Source organism: Bombus affinis, chromosome 12 (genome assembly GCF_024516045.1).
Source record: "Bombus affinis isolate iyBomAffi1 chromosome 12, iyBomAffi1.2, whole genome shotgun sequence".
Classification (NCBI taxonomy): Eukaryota; Metazoa; Arthropoda; class Insecta; order Hymenoptera; family Apidae; genus Bombus; species Bombus affinis.
The window spans coordinates 5,720,983-5,741,588 of NC_066355.1; the positions used below are offsets into that span (position 1 = coordinate 5,720,983).

Sequence of the window (20,606 nt, forward strand, 5' to 3'; positions counted from 1 at the left end):
ACAACAAAAGCGAGCCAAATATCAATAACTGTCGCTCACTGCTCGGTGTGTGTATGCATATTTTTTTAACGTATTTAAATTTTTTTCTTTTTTATTCAATTTTGTATTGTTATTTTTTGACCTAAATTTTTTATTTTCAGATGGGGTCTCTGTGTCGAGTGCACGTGTCTGTACACGGGACGGGGCTATGAGACAAAGGGGATCGTAAACAATGACGACAAAACGAAACTGTATTGTACAGAATAGTTTTGAGATGTGAGACAACTTAGGGCTCGTTTTTTAAACAAAGATAAGACGGTTATGATTAAGGACATTCAAGCAAAATTTTGTTCGTTTTAAACAGAAAGAACTACAACTCGATCCAATTTCTAGAATCAGTATGTAATGTCTCTAATTTTCCATCACCATGCAGCCATATTGCATCTTTGCTTCTTTGATACTTTGTACACTCGCGTTTCTTGTTTTCTTTTTTTTTTTTCTTTCATATCTCCTAAGTGTATAGCATTATAAATCGTTCGTCGAGAAAATAATCTTAGTAAGTTACACAGAAAGGTAGTAGCGTAGAATGAAGGGGAATGTAGTAAAGAATGAAATGGGAAAAACGGTAAGTTGATATGGATAACAGGTGATTGAATATACACGCACCACACATAGTCCACACGGAAATTATTGATAATAAAAGAAACGAATAAAAAAAATATAAGAAGGAAATGATTAATAAAGCAATGAAAAATTACTTACCAACTGGACGTAGAGTTAGCAATATTCTTGAGCTTCCGAATCTCCTTAGCAGCCCAGTTAGCCAAAGTCTTAGTCTTCTCAGTACGTGATCGTCTAGCCTTAGTTAAGAACTCCGTAAGCGGTTCAGTTTCTACCATCGGCAAGAGTTTTACTCCAAACACGGTGACAAGGTCACCAAGCAAGCCCACAGAAGCTGCAATATTGCCTTCAGAATGTTCACGGTCCTGTGCTATCGACGTGATGAACTGGATAATAAAGGGCACGTGCGGCTCTACCAGAGCAATTGCCGTATCTGGGCAAGGATTCGATACATCACCGCGCAGTCCTTGTACTATACCAGTATAAGCTTCAAGGACACCCTCTCGTAATTCGTTCAGATAATCGATCATATCGTAATCGTTTCTATCTACATTTGCTTGAGAAGCCTGAGCCAATGTTTGAAGTACCACGTCCAAATATTTCTTGAATTCAGGACCAATACTGAGAGCGACATCACCGAAAACGGAGAAGATTTGAGGCTTCACGGAACGATTGACCGAATTATTACCAAGATTTTCCAGCAAGAGGGTCATGATCTCATCGCAATAGGGTAACATTTTGTTTTTTAGAGCGCGACAAATGTCTCCTGTCAGACCAACAGCGGCGCAACAAACTTGATATTCTGCATGATTCTTTAAGCCAAGACAAAGATATGGTTTGAATGCATCCATGTACTTCAAGAAACCTTCTCCAAGGACTTCGACTAGAGTCGAAACAGCCATGAGAGCATCCTCTTGTACACCCTCGGCTTTGCAAGAATTCGAGTTGAACATAGACAATAATGCTGTCATTATTACATCAGAGATGTGCGGAGCATCCTCTGGTGTAACTTTACGTAGCACAGATTGCAAAGTTGCGCATAACAACGATTGCAAATCATTATATTGAGCACGATCCGAATGGCTCTGGATATGTGTCTCCATTTGCAGTACCTGCTGCAATCTCTCCAGAATTACCATCGTCGTCTTCTGCACGGTTAAATAACAATCGCGCGGAGAGTTCTTCACCATGTCCATCAGTGCTTCATAAGCAGCCGATCGTAAGTTAGCTTGAGCTCCATCCGGACGATCCGTCGTTTCCAACAATCTCTGAATGATAAAATCAAAGTACTGAGACATGCAACACGTTTCCGGATTCTGTCCCTCGAGACTTTCTGCAGCCTCGTAACTAGCTTCTGCAAGACCCGTGAACGCCCAACAAACGTTCGCTGCAACGCGAGGTTCTGCCTTCAAACCGTTTATCAAAGCCTCTAACAATGGTTTCAGGTATGTCTCACTAATCGCTGCTTGTGGTATGATCTCACAAATTCGACCAAACGTCCATGCAGCTGTGTCCCTTACCGCGACACTGCTGTCGTACATTAGTTCGATAAGCGTTTGCATTGCTTGCTCTACCAAAGGTTTCAAGGTAGCATGATCAACGCCCCCAAGAATAGAACCAAAAGCCATTAATGCCGCATCCCGATACCTCCAGTCGTGACTTTTAATGTTATCCTTGACAAAAGGAAGAACAAATGGAACAATGGCATCCTCGCAGCAAGAGGATAATAACATTAAACACACTCCAGCAGCTTTTGAGGGATTCCAATCGTCTTCGTCATCAAATTCTTCTTGTTTAGTGAGCTTCTTCATCAAAACAGGTACCAGATACTGCAAAGCGCCCTTTGCATAATGTCTCGATACTTTGACTGGCGGTCTACCACCATCAGTAGCTTCGCCCTCTTCCATGGCTAAATCTACCTCCTCGTCAGATACGTTTGACCAAAACTCAATTCCTTGCAGTGCAACTTCATCGATATCTGACTTCATAGCTTCTAGAGTAATTGGGAAAAGTGCTGGAGCCATGTAGGGCTCCATATATTGATAATATAATGACATAATTTTTACAAGACACTGTAAAGCAGCTACTTTAACTTGGGTGTTTAAGGACTGTGTTGCCTCACATACCACCTCCATAATGAAGTTTCTCTCAGTCTGCGTACATAAGCAAAACGGTTAAACTAGATGTTGTTATTAAAAACCTATATTCTATTCTTGAAATTATACAAACCTCTATCTCAAAATTTCCTTTGGTAAATTCTAACGAATTATAGAGTGCACTCGTAGCTGCAAGGCGAACGTAATGCGAGGTACTCGATCCTTTCATACCATGAATGATAGCAGTGAGAATCTCATTAGACTGAGGTACCAAAACATCGCTCTCTATATCTTGACAAATATAACCGATGGCTTCTAAAGTTGCTTCCTTTAATATCTCTGTGCTGTTTGGATTTACAACATTATTGACTAACAGATGAATGACATTGGTCCATTCACGAACAGGTAATTCAGCAACTGCTACATATGCAACACACTGTGCTGCAGAACCTGGCCTGTTGTTCTCCGTTCCAAGTGCTCCAAAAATCTATTGATAAAGAATAATATCATATGCTTTTACATGAAAATGTATCATCAAATAACTGAAAAAGTTACTTACATTCTTCTTAATATATTCCCTTGTTTCTACAGGAATACCAAGCCAACGCTGTTGATATTGACATTTTAAATCTGGATCTTTAGATGTAAGTTGATTTTTGAGCTGAAGACCTGCTGCCATACGAGCAACTGGGCTTGCAGTGGCATTAACCAGCACGCCGCTGAGTCTTTGCAAAAATTCATGCTAAAAGAAGAACAATGAGTTTTTTATAACTTTTCCAAACTCTTACATATACCTCACAAAAGTTTCTTTAAAAAGAAAAAAACTTACAAGGTTAGTTCTTGCTGCCTGCTCAAGAAAGTTTTGAGCTGCTTCCAACTCATTTTTGTCTGAAATTACGCATAAATTACTTTTATATTATAAATGTATTATAAATATAGACATAATTAATATCAATTTTTTTATTTATAAAGGTTCCATGAACAAAAGGGATAATGTCCATTTTTATCAAATTTTGAGTTCAACATTTTTCAACATACTTCTGTGGGTGCTCTATCATGGGCCATATCTCATTGGGATTAAAATTTTCCAAATTTTGCAGTAGTTATTTAAGATGTACAATGAAAAATGAATAATTTACATTTTTTAGAGTTTAGTGTGTTATATATTATTTAAAATTATAAGTGAAAGTTGAAAATAGTGCAGAATAAAATAATGTTTTATTTTAATATATGAGAAAATATGAGAATGTGACATCATATATTGAAAAATAAATTTTTGTTTTCTAAGAAATATTAAAACTTCATATTTGTCCCTTCTTCATGTGGATTAGTCATATCATTTCGTTTATGTCAAGCTGGTAAAAAATGTGAAGTAACGATAGAGGTTAGAAAAGCAAGATGCACTCTTCGCCGTGCCAACCGACAACGGGGACGTGCAATACGAGTAACCGTCACATGGGACAATACTTTTTCGGTCGTGAACAAAGCCCCTAGCAACAGCCAAACGGAATACAATGCGACGTATTTTCGTATAAACGACAGATCCCGATTAAACGTTAACATATCGACGCCAAACTATTCCAAATGAATCAAAGGAACCATCAATTAACGTTGGTACTAAGTACTCCATGAATACACCGGAAGGAGTATAAAAAGGACGCGCACGCGGTAGGACTTTACTTTTCCGGGCAAGCTTGCCAAAACGATAAGGAGACAAAAACGAAGTATTTATGTCGTTCATAAAATAACAACGATAGCAACATTAAGAGCAATAAAATAACTGAGAAAAATTAATCTTAATTCTAAGATGTCGCCAATAATCTGAAGTACTGATTAATCAAAATGACTTACTCGAGGAGACGGTTCTCTCTAGAACCTGGATAAGCTGTACTGTCGTTGGATCCATTTGCATGATTTCAGCTTCTTTCGTCTATCGATTATCAGAAAACGTAATTTTTTATGCCTCGATAGGAAATGTCTCGTTGTCGCTACCGGCAGACAGCCACATGTAGCCACCACCGAATCAACTAGCTCAACGACGTACCCCCTTCTACCCACTTCCTGCCAGTACTCGATTTCTGCTTCCTTCCACAACGTGCGGCGTAGTAATATCTGCGGCCTTTGATATTCTCGCGCCTAGTACACGCAGACGAACCTTCTGATCATTAACTCGACACAATAATATACCGAATGTATACCTTGTACTTCCGTCAGACCCTTACCGTGAATTTCGTAAACGTTGCAAAGCTACTGTCACGAGCGTCACGTTTCTCCAACAGATCGTCGTGTCTCTTCAAGCACGGACTATTTTCTTTGTGCGCTGTACAAAATTTCCTTCGCGCACGCGCACATAGAGACGTAGGCGCCATCTACGCCATCTGCTAGGACTGTAGCGCATGCGCGCTCGACACAGCCGTTATGCCGGTTAATTTTGAAATCGTGCACTTAAAGTTGTAAATTGTCATAAATTACATTTGTGTTTCTTACACTTTCGAATATTGCCTATCTTATGGTATCTTTATAATCCTAAAATATGACAAAACTATTTTTAAAAGAAGTTTTAGAATATATGTTATCTCAAAGAGCAACAAAGCCTTTTCTGCTATTAATACTGTTTACGACCGGGGACTCACTACGGTCAAGGCGACCATTATCTGTGTACATATAATTAAGCGAGTCGCAATAATCCTAAGAAACTCATAAAACAAGGGTTCTTGATTTACCGTTGAGACCCTTAAGTGCCATAAAACATCGATGAGTCAAAAGGTTCTTTGTGATAATTGCTTTATCAGGTAAAAAATGGGGGAACATGAATCAGTCAACATATTTGCACTTGATCTACAACTACAGATCAGTCGACATCTCTAGATTCGATTTACGACTACAGACTAGTCATCATTTCTGCACTGGGTTCACTACTTTAACTCAGCAATATTTCTTTACCGGGTTTACACCCGTCAATCATTCACATACTTAACTTATACCTTACGCATCAGCGTAGCTATCTTCTTTACAAAATTGTTGGAAATATATACTATCTTTGAACTGTTAATCAAGCATTATACTCATTAAACTACCTCTATTATCCTAATCGAAATAGGGGATCGATCCGTTCGTGGCGTCGATTATTCTAATCGTAACGGGAATTTACGACTTCCGTTGACGCGCTTCCTCGCGAACGCGTCTCCCCGAGACTGGTCGATAAAACAATCTGTTTCATTGTTTGTGAAACTAGTAAAGAATTACACTGTTGTCGTAGACACGTCGGGATACTGACACGAAAGAAGAAAGGACGCCGGTTATTTTCATAGATTTAATGAAACGATATACAGAATACATTTGCTTTCGTAATGCATCGCAACGCATCGTCCGCGTGCCTTACCATCTATATCACATATCAATTTTTCTTTTATTTATAAAATATAATGGTCGCAATATATGTGTTTTTGTATTCTCACATCATGCCTTTAAATTGCTTTCTCGTTTGCATATCGAAAGTATATATAATATATATATATTTATTTATATTTATATTACTTCATTATATTTATATATTTATAAGTATATATATATAATAATTATATATTATATCATTTTATATTATATTATATTATATATATATATATAATAATTAACCAAGCGAGAGAGAGGGACTGTGTGTATGTGTGACTCGGCACAGAATTACAGCGAATCAGGTAAAACATCTTTAATTAGAATACTTTACAAATTTTTAGTAGAACGATGTTAACGTGTTGCTAAATATCGACGGTCGTAGGGGTGAAAAGGCCGGTGGTCGGGAAACTTCCCTTGCAATTCCTTTTATTGTCGTTGTGAACAAATTGCAAGGAGAACACAAATTGTACTTGATTAAATAATCGGCGAATTATCGATCGATTTCAATAATTCGCACCTCCTTTTCAATTGTACGGCCGTCAATACATATCGATTTTACATATCGACATTATCGATCGACATTATATTATTCTTTACCTCCTTTTTCTTTTTCCTTCTTTTTTATTTCCTTCCCCTTCTGCTTGTTACCCCTTCTCGTTCTTTGTTTTTTTTTTTTTTTTTTTCTTACTTTAATCCTTCCAACGTGCTCGATGACCGACAGAGATTTCGACCAACATATCACGCGGATACATTCAACGTGTTTAAATTTGTTTGTTTGCTTTCGGTGCAACGTCTACCACTTCCGATGTGTACTTTGTATTTGTGCATGTAGTGTATATGGGTGTATCCGCAGATATTCGTACGGCAGAGTACAGATCGATCGTTGTAGAAACGTCCGTACGAAAACGAGAGTTTGCCGCGTTTTATTTCTTTTTGTTTCTTTTTTTCTATTCTTCTTTTTCGTATGACTTCATAAAACTTGATCCGGGACAGAAAACGATACAACGCACGATAACAAACATGGAAAAGTTCTATCTCATATTTTGGACGGAAAGGGAACGAATTTCGATTTCGAACTCCTTACAAACGCTGTGATTTCCACATGGAAGGTCGGACGTACCACATTGCAACATTCAATTTTATTTTATCAAAGAAAAAGAACGACAAGCTCAATAAAAAAAAAAAAATTAAATCATCCGTTGATTGAACATTTATTGTTACATCGAGGGAAGAGGATAAAGTACACCTAATGGAATTGGCCTTTGTTCATTTTACAGCGATGACAATTAATCGGTAACAACAATACTTGAGATGATCTCGTTTTTCATTCGAGATATTTCTACGTTCGAACGATCCGAGATCCCTTGTTCTCCGCTTTAATTTATTTCATTCTTATATCCCTCCTCGCTTCGTTTCTTTTTTTTTTTCGTTTTATATAAGATTTTAAAACTTTTTCTTTATCTCTTTTTCTTGTAATCCTTTCCGCTAAATCGGGAAAGGTGCACGCGCAATTTACATATCGTAGCATCGTAGAAAATAATACAACGCTAATCAGCGTTGAGTCCAGGAAAGATTTGGTGGAATCGTAATCGGAGCACGTCAATCACGAGTTAAATTGTTTCTACTCCAATAGGGGATTAGAAACTGGTCGCGATGCTTCCTTTAATTTTCTTAAGTAATAGGAACAAAAATATTCTTCCCCTCTATTATATGAGCGAGGCAAGAAACTTAAGAACTCTCGAATTCGTTAAGCGCTCGTTAATCACAATTAGCCTAATAGCACCGTTTAATTTGACGAATTCCATCAGCCTCTAAATCTCTTCTGGACTCGATGCGCTCTATACATACACGATGGAAACGTACGGATTTTGTTCTTGTGTCATATAATCCGAAAACGGGGATCAAATATTAATACGTGCTGCTAGAAAGAGAGCATTACGCTTAATTGAAAATTCATTATTACATAGTGGTCGGTCGAAGATATGACGAATTAGGTAATAAACGAAACCGTTCGTTTCCACGGCGTTATCCTAATTTTCATTCGAAAAGAGAACTCAAAGTGACGTGTCCCCTTTTCGGATACTTGTACCTTGCTTTCTTGCCGGGCATATGTTGTTCTCGTTTCACCGAACACCTGCGATCGTATCCATCCGCAAACGTTTCCACACACGCGGCCAATGCCAATGAAGCTCGTTTGCACAGAGAAAAGCGTTGTTGTTGTTGACACTCACAACTTAATCGCGAGTGCAGGCTTGAAAATTGAATTACGTCTGCTCGAGCACCGTTTAATGAAGCTCGACGTTAATTACTGCTTTCTCCGTGTACTCTTCCGTAACGAAAGGCCGCTAAACGGAAGCTCTTATATGGCTAGCAATCGATAACTCTTGCACAAGAAATAGTACCGAATAAAAAACGAATCGAGAAATAATATATATAAGACGAAAGAAAGAGTGGGAAATGATGAAATTCGACTTTTATAAAAAGAACTACGATTGCGCAGAAATCAATGAAAGTGAATCGAGACGATTCAGCTCGTGGTCGAACTCGAATCCTCTCTGTTTCCTTATAAAGCGTGGAACATTTGCGGATACACACAGCGAGTAGAGAGTAACGTATACACACGTAATTATTTTATACCTATTGTGCACATATATGTATCGTTAACGTGTTTTCCTGCTTCTCGTTAAGTTAGAAGAACCACATGGCGATCGCCACGCGGACCGTGTCTTTCTGAAATTAGGTGTACTAAGATTAATGTTGCGATTTAAACGCTGTATCGGTTGGATCGGTTTACTGGATTGTACTTTTACGTTGACAAGTAACATACACACAAAAGAGGAAAGTATTGTTGCCGAACAATTAAGATGGCCATTTTCAACGGGCCATGCTGGAAATATTACGCCAACTTAACCATCAACGATTCCTTGATATTTTAATCTTCCATGAAATTCATCATGGGTCCCCTACAGCTTCTTTGGATCGTGCGTCAATGCAATCCAGTCTAGGGTTGATTATTTCTTTTACATGCAAAGGAGACGTTTTTTTTATCCTGGTGATATATTGCAGCGGCGAAGAGTGCTTAACGTCGACGATGTTTCTTACGCATTTAGCAAGTTATGGTAACACAAGGTGGTGGTAAGAAGGTAGCGGATGGTAACAGCGGTAGTAGCGACAGTAACGCCATAAAATCGTAACATTAGCGGTAAGTAGTAGTTAAGTAATAGTAATTAATAAGTAGCAAGTAATAGTATAAGTAGTAGTAGCGGCGCGGTATACGTATAAATAGGACTGTCTACGTTAGTTTGATTAAAAATAAATGTCATAACGTAATAGGTAACTTTATGCCGGACCCGTAACGAAGCCACTGTTCATTGCTGATCGGTCGCGATCGAAATGACGCTATGCGCGTATATTCAGTTCCTCTTGTGCTCGTCCAGATGGATCGTGCAGCCGATCGGCTACGTTCGGGTCCTGTTTCATTCTTCTTCTCCCTTAGCTGTCTAAAATCACATTAACGCAAGAATAGTGGTAATTATTTTGAGCCGAGCGGATCTCGACCACGTGACTTGGAAGACACTCACACGTTTTCAATGATACTAAATTCCATGCGATCGAGGGTCAGGAGGGGATGACAGAGCACCGATTAGCCTCGGATCGATGAAGCTAGTAAGCCAAAGGACGCGAGTTTCGCATGAATACGAGCACAGGGAATCAGGAAACAAGGAAACAAGGATTTTCTACCAATAATTCATTTTAGCATCATCGCGACGTTCGAGTGTGATCACAGTCACGATCTACGTACACTTAAACTATCAACACGGAAGAGCGAAATTCATTTAGAAGTGGGACAAAAGGTAGATGGAGGAATATTAATTACTAACATAATCTGTGATAATCTACTTGTCTCCGCTCTTCCGTCGTTGCTCTGATATGTTGCGAATCGTCAATGCGTTCTCTCTTCTTTCTCCTCGACGAGTAATAAGTACATTTTTGTTTACCAAAAGAAGAGATATTCGTCCCGATTGGGCGGATCGTCGGGGGCAATCGATGCAGCATGAGCAATGAAAGAAACGTAGCGACTTTGTTCGTTGACGTAGCGACTTATACATGTATAAAGTAGGTAGAAAAGTGATAAAAATTCATGTGTATGTGTACGTATAAGATGTGTGTAACGAGTACTGTATACCTTTCCTTTCTTTTTTTTTTTTTTTTCTTTTTTTCGTTTCATTTGTGCATGTTTGCGAGAAATAGCGTAGCATTTAGAATTATCAATTGATAAAACACTCCGTGATTAATCTTCCGGATGCCACTGCTCTTTTCGTCACCTATAAACGCATAGTAAAACGCTAGATCCTCTTACGAAAGGGGAAATCTACCGTTTGTTTCACTGTCATTTCTCCGTGGGCCCCGATAATCCGCCAAGAAACCGAGTTCACCTTCGTTACATGGTTCTCGATACTTTCGATAGCAAGAATAGTTGTTACATCGTACAGTGTTAAAATAGTTATAGCAGTAATAATAGTAGTAACAATAGTAACAGTTGTCAGGTCGAGCACTCGCGTCTGCCCGCTGACACATCACGAAGACATGCGCCCCGCTCATCCACCCGTCTCTCATCCATACACGCACAGGGAACTTTGTCTTAAATTTAGCGACAAACCACGTCTTCCGGCTCGTCCATTCGCGCGTGCATTCACTCCAATGTACACTTGCACGATACTCGATCGCATGCACGCATCTATTCGCTAAAACATCTAAACGACGAGTCAGCCTCGAGACAAACAGTCTCGACAGTATTCATCGAGCTGACTGCCGTGGTATACGACGATTCATGCGTCAACACTCGTGTGAAAACCATGTGAGGGTACACGCAAGAAGATAGTAAAACCTACGTATACGTATAAGAACTAAGGAAACTTAATCGAGTAGGTACGCAACCGCACAAGATCTCAAGAGTAAATTGTTCTACGCGAAGATAAAGCCTTAGGCTTGGCTCGAGAAGGTGATTAGAACGGTAGACTACCGACAAACATCGTCTCGATCATTGGTGGCGCCGGGACCAGATCTTCCAGTTTCAGGTAAAAGATACGCTGGAGCCCTTGCACTGACAGACTCCTCAGTTCCGGTAGTTTACCTAACAAACGGGATAGATAGTGCGCTTTCCTCTGCGCCTCGGCGTTATAGGTGACATGATCGCGAAGGGACGAGATTATTTTCGACTGCAGCTGCTCCATGCGATGAGGTTCCTTCAGGCCGTACCTTGCTGTAATTTTAAGCAGAGAAACATACGCGTTTTTTATCAATCGATCCAATTTCAATCACTCGATGGACATAGGGATGAACCGGTTTGTAACGAAAATTGCTAGATTTCCAGATTCGCTAGACAATTTAAACGGGAAGGGAAGCCGATGTTGCGTGCAATCGTAATTCTACGACGTCGCTGAATTGACCGAAAAGGAGCACGCACATGCAACTCGCGAGGAAAATCGCGTCGACGTATCGCGTGCAATAGACACGAACGATGGCGGTTTCTTTTCGTCGTCGCATCAATAACTAACAGGTTGATCGATAAATAATTTATCTACCAGACGATCGCGCCTAATGGAGAGTCGTCAAATAGACGAGAGAGGAATCGAGGGTAAATCAGAATAGAAAAGCAACGTTCATACTTATGATATTCTTTCGAATAAAAAAAAAACAAGAACTTCGATGAAACTTACCAGTAACGAGGGTGAGAGCACACAGACAGGCGAAAGCACTAGTGTCTACGTCGAGAATATGAAGAGCTTTGCTGAACTCGAGGATACTGTGGAGCCAATCGCCAAAGCTACGTTGACATTGTTCCAATGCCAAAACCACACCGTTGCAAAATGTCAGCTTGGTGTCTTCTGGTTTTGTACGGTACGCCAACCGAAGAACAAAGAGTTCCAGACTGGCTGACTGGAAAAGTAACTCCTACGAAGAGTAGCAATAACGAAAAGTGTTAGACAACCAAATTATGCTTATAATACGTACAGTCGATGAAAGTGATATAACGAGATCGTAAATTAAAAAGTTAAACGGCGATACCGATTGATCTAGCCGTACTCAGGACCGTACGTCACTGGTAACCAAGATTGACAGAGAATTCTTCATCGTTGATTTATCTACTTGAAAGAAAGAACTAGTTCTGAGTTGACGTCGTAGGGGCCTGAACAAGGCTCGAACTTCTTATTAATCCTAAAATTTACATTTACATGTTTCGGTCTTTAAACATGTAAACTTTAACGCCTGATCGATTTTACGATCTCGCTATATCGTTTCCATCGATATGTATGCAAGGTATACGTGAATCGTGGAAGGCGAGTTACAAATTGTTAAAAAAGCAACTTTGTTACGAGAGAATGTTATTTTCATCGGTGGCTCGAGGCTAGCAACTAGATAACCGACCAATCAGACCGTCGATTAGACATGTCGTAGGCTCGTCAGGATTGACCTTTTAGAAAATGTACAAGCTATCGATTTCTTTAATGAAAGCTTCCCTTACAGATATTGCTCGTCGATACGTAATAAACAATATATCGCGACTCGCATATGGTTGCACGAGCATATCATCCAAGGCTGACGAAAAGATTAATAAGAATTATTAATGAGAATATTTACATTACCTGATCTTCCCGTACTAAATCCGTGAAACCAGGAATCTTATCGGCAAAAGTTCGAATCACGTCGATGGACGTAGTGAGAAGATTGTAAAATTGCTGAGTCTTTTCGGCCTCTGTGATAGGCGGATCGCCAGGACTCGATTGTCGATACTGCGAATAGTCTAATGTCGCTTGATCGGGTGTTGTGTCCAAATGTGCACGAACCAGAGCTGTAATCAAGGAAACTGGAGAACTCGGTGGCGATTCTTGTGGCGATTTTGGCTTCGACGGTAGTCTACCTCGACGACCCCTCAAGGAATCCGTCCTTACAACCTATTAAACGAATAACTTTCGTTATATCCTTCCGAATTCTCAATATTCTTTCGAAAAATAATGTTTTCAAGGTATGCCAATATTTTTTACTTTGTTATCTTGTTTTAATAATTTTATAAGTAGTATTTGTATATCTTTCATGGCGAGTAATTTGTTCTTAAGAATTGGTAAATGAATTCGAATGTTACCACTTACCTCTTTCACCATACCGACCATCAAGCATTTCTGGAAGCGACAAAATTGGCAACGATTCCGTCGGCGTTTGTCAACGGGGCAAGCTTTCTCTGCTAAACACACGTATTTTGAGCCTTTCTGCACGGTCCTCTTGAAGAACCCTTTGCAGCCCTCACAGGTACGCACACCATAGTGTTGACACGCTGCCGTGTCACCACAAACAGCGCACAATTGACTGGGACTCGGCGGTGCTCGTTCGTTGCTAGTTGTGCTTCCAGGTGATGGAGAACTCACAGAATTTCCAGTGCCCCCGCTTCCGCCGCGTGCTTTCGGGGATTCTGTACTGCTACTGCTGTCAATGAAAGACACGTTTCTTTAAAATCTCAGAACTCCAAAAGATTACATAAAGTTCCTTTTTCATCGAACGAACAAAGTCGGGAAGGAAATTCATCTCGGATAGACGCGTTAGTCTTCCCGGATAAATGCCATATTTTAATGTTAAAAAAGAAAATGAAATTGTATAGTCGTTTATTCGATAATTGATTCATTACAAATGGTTCAAGAGCTTATATAAAATTGTTCAAAAAAGAAAGCATATCTAACAACTACACTGCTCCAAATAATTAAAAAACTTCTTTTTATGTTATATCCATTCCCAGCATCTTATGTTAAAGTTTACATTTACGGCAGTATCACACGAACAACATGTCAATTTGTACGAACTCTATAAAACTTCTTCACTTGATTAACAATAGATCCACTCATAATAGAGATTCTCTAATTGTTTTCAACAGTACACATTAACATTGAAATCAATATTCCCCCGTATAATGAAAGTCGGCTACGATTCATTACCTCGCAGACTCTGACCTCTGCGTGGGTAGAGACGCCCTCCGTGGACGAGGCGTCCCTACGACGACATTGTCGACGGTAGGGTAATTGTCCGTTGGTGCAACCGGTGTGGCACCGCCAGTTATGGTCGGTGATGGACCATACACCATGGGTACACTGACCGCTGCACCATATGGCGAGTCCTGTCGATGATTCGATGGGGGAGGAACAGCGGTGGTCGGAGTTGGGGCCGTTTCTGTCGCGAAATAACCTTGGTGATTATGATGATGTTGTTGTTGCGGAGGAAGTGCTGACTGTTGTTGTTGATGGTGATGATGAAGATGTTGTTGCCTGTGGTCGTGGTAGGGCAATGTGGGCGAAAATTCGGTGGGATAATGTCCGGTGGCGCATGGATACACCGAGTTATCGTAACATTCTGCCTCGTCCATCTTGATGCCGAGAACCTGCAGTTCCTGTCTGGTGTACCGTTGAGCCGTGTAGGTTTCTTGGAAACTTGGCAGGGGTGTAGAACTGCTGCTCAGACAGATCAGAATTAAATGTCAGTGGACCGGTCGACTCGTCCGAACGAAATGCCAGCTACGATCTTTCTTCATGCTACCGATGATGATCGTTAAATCACACAATGAAACGTGCAATCGCGTAGAACAAGCTGATTCGCAGAATCGTAAAAGTAATGACAGAATGCCAACTATGATTTATCTTTTACCTATCGGTCAAATCTAAGATTCTATCTGTGAAAGGTGAAATGCAGATTGAAAACAACGAGCGGTACCTAAGGGAGTCTGGTTGCACGTCCTCGGGAAGAGGAGCTGCTGATGGGGGCGGTTGTGGTGCTTGTTGATGATGTACCGTTTGTTGTGCTTGGGCAGACTCGTCAGCCGTGGGTACTCCTTGCGGATTACCCAGCTGCAGTTCTGGAAATGGGTCCAGCTCCTCCGGTAGACTTCCTGCATCCGCTGGATCCGTGTACGAGGCACTCAGTAAATCCGCCAGAGTGCTACATCCGAAAGGACTCTAGAAAAAACGCATTGAACCTCGGTTAGATCATTTTCAATCGCGAACTGAGATTTCATTCAACTTTTGTAAAATCGACAACTATTCAACTATTTAAAGTTTTCAAAGCTGCACCAAACTCGAACAAAATCTTTTTTACGTTTGGCAAAAAGATTTGATAATATTTTAATATTGTTTCGGTGGATAAAGAACATCAAACAACGGTTAATTGGACCACGAAATATCTGTCGATCCTTGATAATTCAATTCCGTGGTACTGGTACACTTTTTCTATTGTTTCTACAATGTCGGACAACGTCGGAAGAGCCGTGCGAGCGGCAAATCGAAGTACTCGACTGCAAGGCGGTAACATTGTTCGACCACAATTGCGAGCCGTGTCGAGACATCGATGTACAGTTGAGGTGCGCAGTGAGGATGTCGGAGAAGAGCGAAGTGGGCTCTCGTATCGCGTGTTGTCTGTAACTCAAACAGTCACGCGGAGATTCCTACGTTTAATCGAATCGGACGAATCTCTTCTTTCTAATTCAAACTTGCCATACCCGTATAAAATCCGTACTTGGTCCACGTGACTCTAATAATCCATGTCCAATACTATCTTGTCCGTTACGAACACCGATGTCTCGATTTATAATCTCTTTCCCTATATTATTATAAACGATCTTTAATACGAATATTACTATAAATATCGGCTGACATTTTACTTAAAGATATTAAGGTCGACTGTCGCGTCGATACCGCATAAATAAAAATATCAGCGTGAAACATATAATAATTAAAGCAACGTTTATTTCTCCAAGAAGGGAAATGAAAATCGAGTCGAAGACAACATGGACGCAACAAGGACGCGGACGAACGTCTGGCCAGGTAACTATTGGAGGATATCAGTACGATGGAGGTAGGATGGGGTGTGGATATTCAATTTGCCGGGTTGGTTCCGCTTCTGAGCTGACATTTCGTTCATCGCTCCCTCGAGAGCCGACGATCGAATTGTCAGCCTACCATAACCCTGGCTACGGCCTTCTAAACGGCCTCTCGAAGCCGTTCAACCCCCCATTCTTCCTTACGAAACTTCCTACGAGCAATTACGACACCATGAAAGCGTGGCTGCGTGTAACTTCTCTACGTAGGATTACTAATTTCGTGGTACAGCTAGACCAAGTGTTGTCAGCCGTTTAATTACGCGTGACGATCCCGCGGACAGACGTTTTCAACGAAAAGACTTTCCAAGACGGAAAATGAACATAAGAGAAGGGATAGAAACAGGTAGGACGACACTGGAGATCCGGGTACGTGGGCAGGAATGCAGATGGTGCACGATAAGCGAATGCAGATGACGATCAAGAACGCCGGAACGTAGGAGGGCAGATCTTGTTGCGGGTCGAGCTACACTCGCGGAGTTCGAAGACCACGGGACAGATAAGATAGTGAAATAGTGAAAGTCCCGCGAGCCCAAGCGACCCACTAAATACGGGATTCGATAATTACCAGCTGGTTCCGCCAGACGACGTTCACGTAAATTCCGATCGCGTTAAGAAACATGTTTTCACGTATAACTATGGAGGGCTGTTATTAGCAATTTTGTTGCTAATTAAGAACGACAGAGTCTAATTTTAAATCCGAATGCACGAAATAGTACTAAAGAAAATTGAAGAGAAGGGGTCACTGACCGCGGGAAAACTTCCAGAAAAGCAAATGCTACGAAAAACGTGAAATAGAGTAACATTCTAAAGAGCTACGCGAGATTTGGAAATATAAGAAAAGAAGATGGATCATCGATCGTAATATAACGTTGAGAGTAATGTCGCGCAAAAAAGGGTGCGCGAAGCGCATCAGAGTGAATTCTTGCTGACCTGATTATAATCAATAATAAAGAATAAAGGGGAAAGGGATTGAAGGGCGAACCTGGACATTACATTACCTGCGTCTGTAGGAGAAGCATGCTTGATGCTACCGTGAACGCGGTGGTTGTCGTGGTTGTAGAAGACTGATTCGTGCAGGCGAGAACTGGAACAGTAGTTGTTGTCTGCCGTTGATGCCGCTGGCGATGTGGCTGTTGCTGTTGCTCTACGTCGTTCCGTGTAATAGCCACCGCACGCTGACTACCGTTGCTGTTATCGCTGTCGCCGTTCGGCGAATGCAATTGCCCTGCAACAGAACGCAACACATCCTGAAGCTACTGCTAGCAGCGAGATCGCTTTAAATTCCTTCGATTTAATGCACCGATCTTAAACATTATGAATCTTATAAAACCAATTACAGAGGCGGCTAAGCAATCTACGACAGTTCGACTAACGCATCTCTCTACATTTTTTCCTTTCTGTAATAAAAAGTGGCTCGCATATAACGTCTATCGAGGACATTGTTCCAGAATATGATGAAAAGTTCTTTGGTCCAAAGCCAACGCGTTTATTGTTTCATGATGAAACAAAGAGGGATGAGAAACTAAACTTTCTGACACGTATTCCCCGCGATGACGCGTTGAATGTACGCGCCGGACTATTTCTATCCTACAAAAGTACCATGATCTTTTCTTTCTTTTGTGTCCAGACGTGACGCGAATCGAGAATTTAGTTAACAACTGCGTACGTACAATATCTACGATATTGAGAGTGACCGGCGTCCATGGTGATCATCTCTGCGACCAATTTAAAATCGAGAGGCCTCGAACTCGGACGAATTTGGTTCCGTGAGAGACGAACGCGTTTGCACAGATCGATTCTTAGAAGTACAAGTAAATTTCGACCACCAGGCCAAGGATGGCCTGGCAGCCAGTGGAATTCGGAAACGACTTTCACTGGTTCCCGTTTTTCTTGTTTGACGCTACTCGTTTTAACCGGTTGTTATCACTATCTGGTACTGACTTATTAGTCGTCGAATTCTCGTCGTCGACTGAGGTCCTCGACGCCGAGGTTTCGTCCTATATAGGGTAGCTCCGACACCCCAGGGAGACATGAAATCATTGGCATTTAAAATACTACCGTCCTATGCAGACAGCCACCATACCCCCTGCTCGATTATTATTACGCGATATTATCCCTAACGCCCGAGGGATGACTATACCTCGTCCCGTCAACGAAGAGATCGCTCGCCTTTTATCTTTAGAATCTATGCATGAAACGAACCTTAAAAGAACGTAGGAATATAAGAAAAATTGTCAGTACCTGCCATCACGTTTCCATCATTTTCATTATCACCATAGTTATTACATTTTTTTTTTTTTTTTTACTAAATATCGCCTCACTCGATTCTTAGTATAATATTACCACACTTTGTTCGCTACAATTCTCTTACAAAGGCTAGAAATTGATACGTTTCGATTAATTGATACGTTATGTAAAGAAGAACGAATAGAAAGTGACATTAACAAGTGATGGGATAAACAGATGCGTTCTGCTCTTTTGAGTGCTCCATCCTTTCGACTCGTCGAAGGATCAGGGAAGATGCGAACGAGAGATAGTCACGGTCACCTAGACCGGCGATTCGATTGAATTTCGCAATGGGGATCGTGAGAGGACCACCCAGTGGTTTTTCACGTCGTGAAACATGGCATAGCCGAGTCGTAAACGATTCCACCGTGGCGGAGATTAATCGTAGAGGGGTGTAGAGGGTGCGACGTGATTCGATACGATAGCGACACCGGTTATGGCGAATTAAAAGGGACTGCACACAAGCCTTGCTCGATAAGTATCGATGCAAACGCGGCTGGCATCGGATCTATACGGCCATAAATCTCAACGCAGTCAAATCGATCGGGCTAGAAGTCTGTCATTACCTAACGAAAAGTCATAAATGTTGCCTGTATAGCCCACTCTCTTTCTCTCACCCGTACCTTTAACCTTTTCCTTTCCTCTCTCGTTGTAACCCGTGCAAGGTGGTTGCTCCGCCAATTAAGATAGCTCGATCCAAAACAATGAGCCCTATCAGACAGCGAGGATCAGCGAGACCGCGAAGGAGAGGCGCGAGTGGAACCGATCCCACCTACGGGAGCGCATACTAGAGAAAACAGGCTGCACCTGAGCCGGTGTGCACGTGCACGGAAGGACTCGATTAACTTCTACAACGCTAGCACCGACAGCATCGTAGGCAGGGTAAAGGCAGAGGTAGCCAGGGTAGGGTAGCGAACGGACGAGCAAGAGTAGGGTTAGCCGAACAGCGTGTGCCAAGTGGATTACACCGGTATACACGGCCCTCCCACGAACCACGCCTCTCCACGTGCCACCACGTGCAGCCACGCCGCGCACAGCCACTTGCTCCGTTTCTCAACAATTTGCTCTCATGAATTAACCACTCGTTCCTTCCAGTCTCCTGTATCTGCTCTTCCTTTTGCTTCCTTCTTCTCCACTCTCGATCGTCTCGCGTGTACCGTATCCAACGAAGATTGGAAGGATCGGATGAATGTCGAACGAAGAGCTTTGAGTAATTTTCTATGTGAATACATAAGGCTGCTTTGACAAATAAGATGACATTACGCAGGACTATTAAATGCTGTTTGTATGTCGCTAGATATAGATGAAGAGAAAAATATGCACTGTCGTAGATCAGCGTGTTAATAGACAGATTCCGCAGTTGTGTAATTGAACCGAGGAATTCTGGACATTCAGGAATTGCGAAAGACTTCTGTGTGTAGTTTATAAGAGTCGTTGAGTGATACATATCCCGGGAAGACAGGCGTGAAAATTTTGTGCTATTTTTCATAACGAAACGACCCACTTTCCGCTTGAGACAAGAGTCATCACTGACGTCACTGTTACTTGGTAGCATCGGACGAGTATACAGCCACAATTAGGCATGAAATTCCTATAAGTTACGGGCTAATTGCAACGATTGTCCAGTCACGTGTTTTCATTTCATGGCTTACCAAGATAATTGATATCCTTCATGAATAATTCATTCTGGCAGCGAGTTTCTTTCTAACGTGTCGTTTATGAGAAAACCCGTAGCTACGAGGAGAAATAGAGAGAAAGAGAAAGAAGGACGCTATTAATAGACGCATCGGAGGACTTTTCTTCGTTACAACGTTACCTTCGAACCTCGAGAATTATATTGCCGATCAATCGACGCGTCTCGTATGCAGGCACACCTAACGACGTTAGCAACCGGTGGTGGGTGAGCGTGCGTGCACGAGAGAAAGTAGGACCTGATCATGTCTTGCAGCCGTACGCGACATATAATCGCGTACCGAGATATCTTCGATTTAAAGCTCGCATCGGTTCGCCCACACGAGCCGAGCGTCTCTCCAGTTGGACGATCATAATTAACCCTTTCACTACTAAGTAGGGACGGTCGTGTGCCAGCCTTTCGTTTGCCTTTTTCCTTTTAGCAGCCGTGCTCATCGCATTTTACTTCTCTGGAAGCTGGTATTACTTTTTCCAATTTCTCTTATTTTCACGCCTGATTTTCGCATTCAGAGATTTTAGCGGAGAGATTGTTTTCAAAGTCGGTACTGCGAAGTCTATGCAATAATGGCAAAGTTCTATACGATACATTCGGTTTTTATTAGATTTCTAGCACGTGGCTCTTA

The 20,606-nt window shown here is 41.4% G+C and overlaps 1 protein-coding gene and 1 long non-coding RNA gene across 8 annotated transcripts in view; one reads left to right on the forward strand and one right to left on the reverse strand.

Annotated features, from left to right (window-relative positions):
* LOC126922527 (probable nuclear hormone receptor HR38) overlaps positions 1 to 20,606 on the reverse strand; it is a 55,089-nt gene that overhangs the window by 7,300 nt on the left and 27,183 nt on the right. For 5 of the 7 annotated variants that reach the window (XM_050735192.1, XM_050735193.1, XM_050735189.1 and 2 more), the window contains exons 2-9: positions 17,004 to 17,230; positions 14,844 to 15,085; positions 14,075 to 14,584; positions 13,241 to 13,571; positions 12,737 to 13,045; positions 11,810 to 12,044; positions 4,919 to 11,352; positions 4,548 to 4,832 (exon numbers count right to left, since the gene is read on the reverse strand). In XM_050735192.1, coding sequence (XP_050591149.1) covers positions 11,096 to 11,352; positions 11,810 to 12,044; positions 12,737 to 13,045; positions 13,241 to 13,571; positions 14,075 to 14,584; positions 14,844 to 15,085; positions 17,004 to 17,230 — 2,111 coding nt within the window. In that variant the 3' untranslated portion in view covers positions 4,548 to 4,832; positions 4,919 to 11,095. Of the gene's footprint in view, positions 1 to 741; positions 2,754 to 2,829; positions 3,184 to 3,255; positions 3,439 to 3,525; positions 3,585 to 4,547; positions 4,833 to 4,918; positions 11,353 to 11,809; positions 12,045 to 12,736; positions 13,046 to 13,240; positions 13,572 to 14,074; positions 14,585 to 14,843; positions 15,086 to 17,003; positions 17,231 to 20,606 lie in introns of those variants that run through there. The other 2 variants (XM_050735190.1, XM_050735188.1) reach the window with 2 other exon arrangements.
* LOC126922651 (uncharacterized) lies at positions 31 to 3,875 on the forward strand. The gene is made up of 3 exons (XR_007712881.1): positions 31 to 45; positions 141 to 3,528; positions 3,669 to 3,875. It is a non-coding gene; the product is annotated as an uncharacterized LOC126922651 (long non-coding RNA).